The 13,588-nt window shown below is 50.8% G+C and overlaps 1 protein-coding gene across 1 annotated transcript; it reads left to right on the forward strand.

The window, feature by feature from the left end:
- Positions 1-1,313: 1,313 nt before the first annotated feature.
- On the forward strand, positions 1,314-8,766 carry LOC137308636 (S-antigen protein-like; the record flags this gene model as incomplete). Its single annotated transcript, XM_067977240.1, has 2 exons — positions 1,314-3,111; positions 8,681-8,766. Coding segments are annotated over 2 exons (1,884 nt in total), but the record flags the coding sequence as incomplete, so codon positions are not given.
- Between the last annotated feature and the right edge of the window lie 4,822 nt (positions 8,767-13,588).

Below are 13,588 nucleotides of genomic sequence, written 5' to 3' on the forward strand. Positions count from 1 at the left end.
TGCCTGGGAAATATTAAAGTCTAAAAATTGGGAATATAAAACTGACAACTTGTGAAGATGATTTTTGGGAAAATAATCAAATTTCACAATTTTTGGCACTAATCGTCCTTTGGAATAAACATTTTACACTCAATAACCTGTATAGTCAAGTTCATTGTGAGACAGATACGGAAAATTAGCTCTTAACTAGAACTAACATCACCAATATTAAACACAAGCATTAAACATAACCTACACTAAGAATAACTAGCAGCAACACAACTAGTATTAAATACGACAAGCACTAAACACAACTATCACCAAATATAACTAACATAACTAACAATACTATCAGTAAAAATAACTAGCACTAAGATAACTAGCATTACATAACTAAAGCATATGTCACATTAAACACAACAAGCACGAAATATGACCCGCACAAAACACAACTAGAACGACAAGCAACAACTGGACAACAACTTGTAGTCGTGACATTAAAAAAGTATCAAGGCTATTCACAGGTAGAGGTAGATAAGGGAACAAATGTTGAGCCATGGGGGGAGATATTAGGAGGGTGACTGAAAAAATGGGTTTTGAGAAGGTTAGGAAGGTGGAGAGAGTGGTAGAGAGGGGGGGGAATTTGGAGAGGGTGTTCCAGATAGCAGGGCTGAGGTGGCTGAAGGCACGGCCCACAGTGCTGAGTGAAGGGACGATGAGGTGTACACAAGGTATGAGGAATAACAAGGGGTTAGAAGCTCAACTCCGGGTTGTTGAACCTGAGAAAGTAGCCGGGGAAAGGAATGGAATCAGTGGCCAGCCAGTGGAGTTTGTGGCAGGGGCTGAAAATGATGCTTCATTCTATCCAATGTACAATTCGAGGAAACTGTGACCTGTCCATGATTTGATGTCAGACAAGCAGCCTCACATTACAGAGGAAGTTACGGGTCGAGAGAGCTGGTGGAGAGGGAGGACCTGGGGTCTCCAGCGAACATATGGAGTCTGATCTCATGTCTGCAGACGGTGTCACTGAGGGGCAGCACATAGATGAGGAAGAAAATGGAATCAGGGACAAATCCTTGGGGGAACCAGAGTTAATGGTGCAGGGATGGGAAGAGCAGCCATTGCTGGAGATACGCTCCCGACAGGTGGGAGTGGAACCAGGTCAGGCCAGACCCATTGAGTTGGGACAATGGAGGAGAGGCATTAGAAAAGGATGGTGGGGTCAATGGGGTCAGACCCTGTGGAGAGGTTGAAAAGGATGAGGAGGGATAGTTCACCATGGTCACAGCAACACAGGAAGTCATTTGTGATGTTACCTGGGGCCGTTTCAGAGCAGGAGCAGGAGCAGGGACAGGGACAGGGACAGGGGCAGGGACAGGGACAGGGACGGAGACGGAGACGGAGACGGAGACGGAGACGGGGACGGGGACGGGGACGGGGACGGTGGCGGTGGCGGAGACGGAGACGGAGACGGGGACGGGGACGGGGACAAGGACGGGGGCGGGGACGGGGACGGAGGCGGAGGCGGAGGCGGGGACGGGGACGGGGACGGGGACAGGGACAGGGACAGGGACAGGGACAGGGACAGGGACAGGGACGGGGACGGAGGCGGTGGCGGTGGCGGAGACGGGGACAGGGACAGGGACAGAGACAGGGGCAGGCACAGGGACAGAGGCGGGGACGGGGACGGGGACGGGGACGGAGACGGAGACGGAGACGGGGACGGGGACGGGGACGGAGGCGGAGACGGGGACAGGGGCAGGGGCAGAGACAGGGACAGGGACGGGCACGGGCACGGGGACGGGGGCGGGGGCGGGGGCGGGGGCGGGGGCAGGCGCAGGGGCAGGGGCAGGCGCAGGGGCAGGGACAGGGACAGGGACAGGGACAGGGACAGGGACAGGGACAGAGGCAGGGACAGGGACAGGGACGGAGGCGGTGGCGGAGACGGGGACAGGGACAGGGACAGGCGCAGGGGCAGAGGCAGAGGCGGAGACGGAGACGGGGACAGGGACAAGGACAGAGGCAGGGGCAGGGACAGAGACAGACACAGGGGCGGAGGCGGAGGCGGAGACGGAGACGGGGACAGGGACAAGGACAGAGGCGGGGGCGGGGACGGGGACGGGGACGGAGACGGAGACGGTGACGGGGACGGAGGCGGAGGCGGACACGGGGACGGAGGCGGAGACGGGGACGGGGACGGGGACGTGGGCGGGGACGGGGACGGGGACGGGGACGGGGACGGGGACGGAGGCGGGGACGGGGACGGGGACGGGGACGGGGACGGAGGCGGGGACGGGGACGGGGACGGGGACGGGGACGGAGGCGGACACGGGGACGGGGACGGGGGCGGACACGGGGACGGGGACGGGGGCGGGGACGGAGGCGGACACGGGGACGGAGGCGGTGGCGGGGACGGGGACAGGGACAGGGACAGAGGCGGAGGCGGTGGCGGAGGCGGGGACAGGGACAGGGACAGGGACAGAGGCGGAGACGGAGACGGAGACGGTGACGGGGACGGGGACGGGGACGGGGACGGGGGCGGGGACGGTGGCGGTGGCGGGGACAGGGACAGGGACAGGGACAGGGACAGGGACAGAGGCAGGGACAGGGACAGGGACAGGGACAGAGGCGGAGACCGTGACGGGGACGGGGACGGGGACGGGGACGGGGGCGGGGACGGTGGCGGTGGCGGGGACAGGGACAGGGACAGGGACAGGGACAGGGACAGAGGCAGGGACAGGGACAGGGACAGGGACAGGGACAGGGACAGGCACAGGGACAGAGGCAGTGGCGGAGACAGAGACAGAGACAGGGACAGGCACAGGGGCGGAGGCGGAGGCGGGGGCGGGGGCGGGGACGGGGACGGAGACGGAGACGGGGACGGGGACGGAGGCGGAGGCGGAGGCGGAGGCGGAGGCGGACACGGGGACGGAGGCGGGGACGGGGACGGGGACGGGGACGGGGACGGGGACGGGGACGGGGACGGAGACGGAGACGGAGACGGAGACGGAGACGGGGACAGGGACAAGGACGGGGGCGGGGGCGGGGGCGGGGGCGGGGACCGGGACGGGGACGGAGACGGGGACGGGGACGGAGACGGGGACGGGGACGGGGACGGAGGCGGAGACGGTGACGGGGGCGGGGACGGGGACGGGGACGGAGGCGGTGGCGGGGACAGGGACAGGGACAGGGGCAGGGGCAGGGACAGGGGCAGGGGCAGGGGCAGAGGCAGGGACAGGGACAGGGACAGGGACAGAGGCAGGGACAGGGACAGGGACAGGGACAGAGGCAGAGGCAGGGGCAGGGGCAGGGGCAGGGACAGGGACAGGGACAGGGACAGAGGCAGGGATAGGGACAGGGACAGAGGCAGGGACAGGGATAGAGGCAGGGAGAAGGACAGGGACAGAGACAGAGACTGGGACAGGGACAGGGACAGGGACAGAGGCAGGGGCAGGGGCAGGGACAGGGACAGGGACAGGGGCAGGGACAGAGGCAGGGACAGGGATAGAGGCAGGGACAGGGATAGAGGCAGGGACAGGGATAGAGGCAGGGACAGGGACAGGGGCAGGGTCAGGGGCAGGGACAGGGACAGGGACAGGGACAGGGACAGGGACAGAGGCAGGGATAGGGACAGGGACAGAGGCAGGGACAGGGATAGAGGCAGGGACAGGGACAGAGACTGGGACAGGGACAGAGGCAGAGACAGAGACAGAGACAGAGACTGGGACAGGGACAGGGACAGAGACAGAGACTGGGACAGGGACAGGGACAGGGACAGGGCCAGAGGCAGGGACAGGGACAGGGACAGGGACAGAGACAGAGACAGAGACTGGGACAGGGACAGGGACAGGGACAGAGGCAGGGACAGGGACAGGGACAGGGACAGGGACAGGGACAGGGACAGAGGCAGGGACAGGGACAGGGACAGGGACAGGGACAGAGGCAGAGACAGGGACAGGGACAGGGACAGAGACAGCAGTAGGGGCAGTGAATCTGTGCTGCACTCATTCCAAGACCAATATATCCTTTGTAAAGTGCGATGCCCAGAACTGTACTCAGTACTTGGATGAGTGCAGCTCCAACAACACTCAAGAAGTTCGACACCATCCAGGACAAAGCAGCCCGCTTGATTGGCACCACATCCACCACCTTAAACATTCACTCCCTTCACCACCAGCGGACTGTGGCTGCAGTGTGTACCATCCACAGGATGCACTGCAGCAACTCGCCAAGGCTTCTTCGACAGCACCTCCCAAACCCGCGACCTCTACCACCTGGAAGGACAAGAGCAGCAGGCGCATGGGAACAATACCACCTGCACGTTCCCCTCCAAGTCACACACCATCCCGACTTGGAAATATATCGCCGTTCCTTCATTGTCGCTGGGTCAAAATCCTGGAACTCCCTTCCTAACAGCACTGTGGGAGAACCGTCACCACACGGACTGCAGCGGTTCAAGAAGGCGGCTCACCACCACCTTCTCGAGGGCAATTAGGGATGGGCAATAAATGCTGGCCTCGCCAGCGATGCCCACATCCCGTGAACGAATTTTAAAAAAACTCCAGGTGTGGTCTAACCAGGGCTTTGTGTAGCTGCAGCAAAACTTCCTCCCCTTTATATTCTAGCCCTCTAGTTATAAAGGCTAACATTCCATTCGCTTTTTTGATTATTTTTTGTACCTGACCACTACATTTCAGTGCTCTGTGTGCATGGACCCCTAAATCTCTTTGGACCTCCACTGCTCCGAGCTCCGATCTGGGATGACCTCACACTTGCCTGCGTTGAAATCCATTTGCCAGTTTTGCCCACTCACTTAATCTATCAACGTCTCTTTGTAATTTTATGCTCCCGTCTACACTGGTCTACTTGTTTTAAGTAGAGCTCTTGTCCCTTAGGAGTATATACTGGTCCTTTATTCAGCCAAATTGTTTTATGATCACCTTCCACTGTTCATCTGTATTTTTACCCATTTACAGTTTTGACCAGTTTGCTGTTGTCAGTCTCTGTCTCAACCCATTAAAGTTAGCCTTACCAAAATCCAGAATCTTAGTAACTGTATTACGTTTCTCCATTTCAAACTTGACATTGAATTTGATCAAATCACTGTTAGATAAACGTTCTCTTATTGTTAGATTATTAACTAAGTCTGGCTCATTACTCATTACTAAGTCTAGTATGGCCTGCCCTCTTGTTGATTCCAGAACATATTGCTCTAGAAAACTATCTGGAATGCACTCAAGAAATTCACCTCCTTTCTGACTTGAGCTACTCTGCTGTTCCTAATCTATTAAAGTCTCTCATTAAAACAACTCTGCTTTTGCGACAAGCCTCTCTAATCTCTGAATTAATACACTCTGCCACTTCATTGCTGCTGTCAGGAGGCCTGTAGACAACTCAGGAGGCCTGTAGACAACTCCCATTATAGTTTTAAGTTCTCTCATATTCCCCAATTCCAACCATAGAGTCATAGAATCATGGAATCATAGAATCAGAGAAAATTTACGGGACAGAAGGAGGCCATTCGGCCCATCATGTCCACGCCGACTGAAAATGTGCCACCCAGCCTAATCCCACTTTCCAGCATTTGGTCCGTAGCCCTGTGGGTTACTGCACTTCAAGTGAACATCCAGGTACTTTTTTAATGAGTTGAGGGTTTCTGCTCTACCACCCTTTCAGGCAGTGAGTTCCAGACCCCCACCACCCTCTGGGTGAGAAAAGTTTTCCTCAGCTCCCCTCTAATCCTTCTACCAATTACTTTAAATCTATGCCCCCTGGTTATTGACCTCTCTGCTAAGGGAAATAGGTCCTTCCTATCCACTCTATCAAGGCCCCTCATAATTTTATACACCTCAATTAAATCTCCCCTCAGCCTCCTCTGTTCCAAAGAGAACAACCCCAGCCTATCCAATCTTTCCTCATAGCTAAAATTCTCCAGCCCTGGCAACATCCTCGTAAATCTCCTCTGCACCCTCTCCAGTGCAATCACATCTTTCCTGTAACGTGGTGACCAGAACTGTACACAGTACTCAAGCTGTGGCCTAACTAGTGTTTTATACAGTTCCAAGATACCCTTCCTGCTCTTACATTCTATACCTCGGCTAATAAAGGAAAGTATTCCATATGCCTTCTTAACCACCTTATCGACCTGTCCTGCTACCTTCAGGGATCTGTGGACATGCACTCCAAGGTCCCTCACTTCCTCCACACCTTTCAGTACCCTTCCATTTATTGTGTGTTCCCTTACCTTGTTTGCCCTCCCCAAATGCATTACCTCACACTTCTCTGGATTGAATTCCATTTGCCACTTTTCTGCCCACCTGACCAGTCCATTGATATCTTCCTGCAGTCTACAGCTTTCCTCCTCACTATCAACCACACGGCCAACTTTTGTATCATCTGCAAACTTCTTAATCATGCCCCGTACATTTAAGTCCAAATCATTAATATATATCACAAAAAGCAAGGGACCCAGTACTGAGCCTTGCGGAACCCCACTGGAAACAGCCTTCCAGTCACAAAAACACCTGTCGACCATTACCCTTTGCTTCCTCCCACTGAGCCAATTTTGGATCCAATTTGCCACTTTCCCTTGGATCCCATGGGCTTGTACTTTTTTGACTAGTCTGCCATGTGGGACCTTGTTAAAAGCCCCTTGCTAAAATCCATGTAGACTACATCAAACGCACTACCCTCATCGACCCTCCTTGTTACCTCCTCAAAAAATTCAATCAAGTTAGTCAGACATGACCTCCCCTTAACAAATCCATGCTGACTGTCCTTGATTAACCCGTGCCTTTCTCTAAATGACGGTTTATCCTGTCCCTCAGAATTGATTTCAATAATTTGCCCACCACCGAGGTTAGACTGACTGGCCTGTAATTACTCGGTCTATCCCTCGTTCCCTTCTTAGACAACGGTACAACGTTAGCAGTCCTCCAATCCTCCGGCACCACGCCTGTATCCAGGGAGGATTGGGAAATGATGGTCAGAGCCTCCGCTATTTCCTCCCTGGCTTCTTTTAACAGCCTGGGATACATTTCATCCGGCCCTTGTGATTTATCTACTTTCAAAGATGCTAATCCCCTTAATATTTCCTCTCTCACTATGTTTATCCCATCCAATATTTCATACTCCCCCTCTTTTGTGAAGATAGATGCAAAGAATTCATTCAGACCCATACTGCTGATTGCTTTCCCTTACCTGTATCCTCTCTTACTAATGTTGTAATAGTATCTTTAATCAATAAGGCTACCCCTCCTCCTCTTCCAGATTCCCTATCCTTTCCAAAGACCTGATAACCTGGAATATTTAATTCCCAATCATGATCAGCTTGCAGCCATGTCTCAGTAATGGCCACCATGTCAGGGCATAGAGGAACTCCCAGCCCAGGAGAGGGGCAGAGAGGAACTCCCAGCCCAGGAGAGGGGCAGAGAGGAACTCCCAGCCCAGGAGAGGGGCAGTGAGGAGACCCCAGCCCAGGAGAGGGGCAGTGAGGAGACCCCAGCCCAGGAGAGGGGCAGTGAGGAGACCCCAGACCAGGAGAGGGGCAGTGAGGAGACCCCAGACCAGGATAGGGGCAGTGAGGAGACCCCAGCCCAGGAGAGGGGCAAAGAGGAGACCCCAGCCCAGGAGAGGGGCAGAGAGGAGACCCCAGCCCAGGAGAGGGGCAGTGAGGAGACCCCAGCCCAGGAGAGGGGCAGTGAGGAGACCCCAGACCAGGAGAGGGGCAGTGAGGAGACCCCAGACCAGGAGAGGGGCAGTGAGGAGACCCCAGGCCAGGAGAGGGGCAGTGAGGAGACCCCAGACCAGGAGAGGGGCAGTGAGGAGACCCCAGGCCAAGAGAGGGACAGTGAGGAGACCCGAGCTTGGCACTAACAGGTCCCAGTACCAGGGACTTGTCAGAAATGGCTAGCTACAGTACCAGTTCGGTGACTGTTAACACCTCACCTTTCAGTCAATTCACCTACTGACATATTAATGCTGAGAAGAAAATTCACCTCAATTAACAATCTCATATTTTCCCAGTGTGACAGGTGCTGGAAACGCTCCATTTAAGGTTCATAAAACACTTTTAGTCGACACAAATAATTGAGGAATTAAGAGGAATTAACCCTGACCTTACCACTCCATAATAACTGTATCTGAGCAGCAGTTGACACTAAAGGCAGGTGTTAAGTCATGGGAAGCTCTGACAAACATACTGCTCGAGTCTGACACTGTGATTGTGTTGTCCCTCATTGTCCCCCAGAACCAGGAGCAGCTCCCGAGTTACTGACACCCATTGTGAGGTGACAATCGCTGGATTAAATGACGGGGTTCCAGGACTCAGAACCCCGGCTTCTCACAACAAGTCACAAAGATTGGCCCATGGGCAAAATACACAATCTAAACTCAGACGCATCGAAACTCTTTTGCTAGTTTTCTCCCCAGCTCTCCAGCAGGCTCCCACTGGTGCTGCTAGCCCTTCTCGACCTCACTGTGGGGGCTGCTCCATGCGTGAGTCCCTTGAGCATTGACAGGCTATTCAACTATGTACAGCATCACACAACAAGACCTGATGCTGACCATTTTCTAGCTGGGGTGAAAATGGCCATCTACAGCAGGAGCCCTGGCTGATCAATGCCCTCTCTAGCTCAGGTGCTGAAACTACACATAGCACCTCTGCATCTTGTCCCTGCGATCACCTCATTCGGCACAGCTCGGGAGTTGGAGCTGAGAGCTGCTGGACTGTTTTGGTTAGAGGAAATTAAAGTGATTAAAGGCAGCTCATCGGATCCTGCTTAAACCTCTTTTCACCACTGACACTCCCGTTGTTTCGACTTGAAGTGGTTCAGTAATTACGTCGGGCTCCAGTGTGGAGCAAATGGAGCCTTGGTGGTGATGGGCCGGTGAAGTCGAGCCTGATGTACTGGTCCAGTGAAAGAATAGGGGCAAGTTACAACTCAAAGCATCCAAAGCTAGAGCTCCCTGGATGACTAACGATATAGAGATTAAAATGAAACAAAAAAAGAGGCTTATGACAAATGTAAGGTTCATAATACAGTAGAAAACCAGGCTGAATACAGAAAGTACAGAGGAGATCTAAAAAAGGGAATAAGAGGGACAAAGAGAGAGTATGAGAATAGATTAGCGGCTAATATAAAAGGGAACCCAGAAGTCTTTTATAAACATATAAATAGTAAAGGGGCAGTCAAAGGAAGGGTGGGACCGATTAGGAACAAAAAAGGAGATCATCTTGTGGAGGCAGAGGACATGGCTGAGGTACTAAATGAATACTTCGTATCGGTCTTCACTGGAGAAGAGGATGCTGCCAATGGAGCAGTAAAGGAGGAGGTGGTAGCGATATTGGATAGGATAAAAATAGATAAAGAGGAGGGACTTAAAATATTGGCAGTACTCAAAGTAGATAAGTCACCCAGTCCGGATGGGATGCATCCTAGGTTACTGAGGGAAGTAAGGGTGGAAATTGCAGAGGCTCTGGCCACAATCTTCCAATATTATATATTAATAACCTGGACTTGGGAATAGAGGGTATAATTTCAAAATTTGCAGATGACACAAAACTTGGAAATGTAGCAAACAAAGTGGGCAGACACATGGCAGGTGAAATTTAACAGAGAGAATTGTGAAGTGATGCATTTTGGTAGGAAGAATGAGGAGAGGCAATATAAACTAAATGGTACAATTTTAAAGGGGTGCAGGAACAGAGAGACCTGGGGGTGTATGTACACAAATCTTTGAAGGTGGCAGGACAAGTTGAGAAGGCTGTTAAAAAAGATGAGATCCTGGGCTTTATTAATAGAGGCATAGAGTACAAAAGCAAGGAAGTTATGTTAAACCTTTATAAAACACTGGTTAGACCCCAGCTGGAGTATTGTGTTCGATTCTGGGCACCGCACTTTAGGAAGGATGTCAAGGCCCTGGAGAGGGTGCAGAAGAGATTTACTAGAATGGTACCAGGGATGAGGGACTTCAGTTATGTGGAGAGACTGGAGAAGCTGGGGTTGTTCTCCTTAGAACAGAGAAGGTTAAGGGGAGATTTGATAGAGGTGTTCAAAATCATGAACGGTTTTGATAGAGTAAATAAGGAGAAACTGTTTCCAGTGGCAGAAGGGTCAGTAACCAGAGGACACAGATTTAAGGTGATTGGAAGAAGAGCCAGAGGCGACATGAGGAAACATTTTTTTTTTAAAAACACAGCGAGTTGTAATGATCTGGAATTCACTGCCTGAAAGGGAGGTGGAAACAGATTCAATAATAACTTTCAAAAAAAGGGAATTGGATAAATACTTGCAGGGAAAAAATCTGCAGGGCCATGGGACAAGATCAGGGAGTGGGACTAATTTGATAGCTCTTTCAAAGAGCCAGCACAGACAAGGAGGCCATTTGGCCCATCATCTGTGCTATACCTACTATGGTAAACGGGTGGTGAAGGAGAGGAGGGGGGGGATTTTGTGTGGCCCAGGCTGCTGCCCTGGGAGAATTGTTCAGCACAGGTGAGGCTCTACAGGACTGGTGTGTTCCTCCAGAAAAACACAGTTCACATTTAAAAGGTGACAAACTGATCCAGGTGACTGCAGACACATTAGTTTAACATCAAACACATGGAAAACAATGGAAACTAATCAAAGAAATGGGCTGGAAGATTACCTGTATTGAATTAATAAAAATATAACCAGAAGAGACGGGGCCTGTCCTCCAAACTTCAGTCAGTTCTTTGAGACTGTTATAAATGAGGTAGACAGCGTTCGTCCTTATTTTATAGTTTATTTGGACTTTCAGAAAACTTTTGATAAAGTGCCACATGAAAGATTTCTAATTAAAGGAAAGCCACAGTTATCCTGGTAGAAAATGGGACTGGATAAGAAGTTAGTTAAAAATGTGATCAGATTAGAGAAACCATGTTGGATGGAGCCTCCCAGGGACAGTCCGGTCTGGACCCAACTGTTTCTAATCATCACAAGTCACCCAGCTCTACCTCACCACCATCTCCCGCAACCCCTCCACTGCCTCTGTGTTGTCACACTGCTTGTCCAGTACTGAATGAGTTACAATTTCCTCTAACTAAATATTGGAAGACCGAAGCCATTGTCTTCGGTCCCCACCACAAACTCTGTTCCCCGGCCACCGACTCCATCCCTCTCCCTGGTCACAGTCAGAGACTGAACCAGACTGTTCACAACCTCAGCACCCTATTGGACCCTGAGCTGATCTTCTGATCCCATATCTGCTCCATCACCAAGACCGCCTACTTCCACCTCCGTAACATCGCCTGTCTCCGCCCCTGCCTCAGCTCATCTGCTGCTGAAACTCTCGTCCATGCCTTTGTGACCTCCAGACCCGACTATTCCAATGCTCTCCTGGCTCACCTCCTAGCCTCCACATCCTTCAACTTATCCAAAACTGCTGCCCATATCCTATCACGCATCAAGTCCCACTCACCCATCACCCCGTACTTGCTGACCTACATTGACCGGCACATATGATGGGCCAAATGGCCTCCTTCTGTATTGTATCATTCTATGATTCTATGACTCCAGGTCCTCCAATGCCTTAAATTTAAAATTCTCATCTGTGTTTAAATCCCTTCATGGCCTCACCCCTCCCTATCTCTGAAACCTCCTCCAGCCCTACAACCCTCCGAGATCTCTGCATTTCTCCAATTCTGGTCTTCTGTGCATGCCTCAGTCCCTTTGCTCCACCATTGGCAGCTGTGGCTTCAGCTGCCTGGGCCCTGAACTCAAATTCCCTCCCTAAACCCCTTGGCATAGGGACAAACAGATTGGAAAGTTAACATGTGACCAAAGGAGTGGTGTGGGAAGGAGGGGATCCATTTCATGGGACACTGACACCAGTACTGGGACAGGAGGGAGCTGTATCGCTGGGACAGACTGCACCTGAACTGGACTGGGACCTAGGTCCTCGTGGAAAGGGTAAATAGGGTGGTAAAAAGGGCTTTAAACTAATAAACTGTGTGTGGGGGTGGGTGGGATGGAGGGCTCAGGCAGAAATAAAAATTAAAATAGCCTAAAGATAAAAAAAACACGTGAGAATGAAATCCAGGTCATCAATAGTATTAAAGATAAAACAAATGTCAAGTTCAGAAACAAATATAGGAAATAACAAAATAAAATAAAAATACAACAAAAGTGATAAAAAAAACAAGGCGTGTGATCAGTTAAAATGTGTGTTAAAAACATCAGGGCGAAAGGGCAGTGTGGGCCTATTGCCCAGTTAAAAGTTCTAGACACTAATGCACGTAACATAATTAATAAAACAAATGAATTTGAAGCACAAATTCAGCTTAAAGGATCTGACGTCGTGGCCATCACTGAGACCTGGCTATAAACTGGGCATGACGGGGAGATAAATATTCCAGGTTATAAGATCTTTAGAAAGGACAGGGAAATTGGAAAAGGAGGAGGAGTGGTGATATTGACAAGGGACACTATTACAGCATTAGAAAGAATGGATATCAGTAAGGGTGAGCAGGTAGTAGGAACTCTCTGGGTAGAACTGAGGAATAGAAAAGGATGCACGACTTTGGTGGGAGTTGTTTATAGACTTCCAGATAGCAGTAATAAAGTGTCCAGATTCATAAATGTGGAGATCAGAGATGCTTATTTCAAAAACAGAGTAGTTATAATGGGAGACTTTAATTTTCACATAGATTGGGAGAAGCAGAACGGCTCGAGTCCCAAAGGCAGAGAATTTCTTGTGTATTCGGGATGGTTTCTGGAACAATATATTCTTGAACCAAGAGAACAAGCCATCTCTCTCCCCCAAAAAGCTGTTGTGACTGGGGGGGGGTCAATTGAAAATTTAAAAACTGAGATTGATAGATTTTTGAGAGGCAAGTGTGTTAAGAGTTAGGGAACCAAGGCGGGGAGATGGAGTTAAGAAATAGATCAGCCATGATCAAACTGAATGCCAGAATAGGCTCGAGATACCTGAATGGCCTCCTCCTGTTCCTATGTTCCGCCTCTCTACCTCTCTCTCCTCCTTTAAGACGTCCCTTAAAACCTACCTCTTCGACAAGGCCTTCAGTCACCACTCTGAATATCCCCTTCTTTGGCTCAGCCAAATTTTGTCTGTTAACACTTCTGTGAAGCACCTTGGGATGTATTTCTACATTAAAGGCACTATATACATAGGCAAATTGTTGTTAATACCAAACTAAGATTGTCAAGTTTGCTGAAGACACTGGAACAGGAAAAGTAGAGACAGAAGAGTGAGATAAAGATCTGTGGAGGCCTTAGACTGGTCACACAATTGGACAAACAACATATGAATGCATCGGAAAGTGTGTAGTTAAGAAGAACATGTTGAGGGAATGAACTAAGAGGAAAGATTACAGCAGCTCAAGTTCTACAGTCTGTAGAGGAGGTGGGTGGGGAGAGACTCATCACAGCATAAAAATATTAAATATCTAAAACACAGACTATTACCTGAGAATAGACCAGGAAAGAAAGAGCTAAATGGAAATTAGTGAGTTTAAAAAACACAGATCAGAAAGAACATCTTTATTCAGTGATAAATGATTCGTAATAACACCTTTCACAACCTCAGGGCGTCCCAAAAAGGTTAAGAGGCAACAAAGTACTTT

This window comes from Heptranchias perlo, unplaced genomic scaffold (assembly GCF_035084215.1).
Source record: "Heptranchias perlo isolate sHepPer1 unplaced genomic scaffold, sHepPer1.hap1 HAP1_SCAFFOLD_1345, whole genome shotgun sequence".
NCBI lineage: Eukaryota > Metazoa > Chordata > Chondrichthyes > Hexanchiformes > Hexanchidae > Heptranchias > Heptranchias perlo.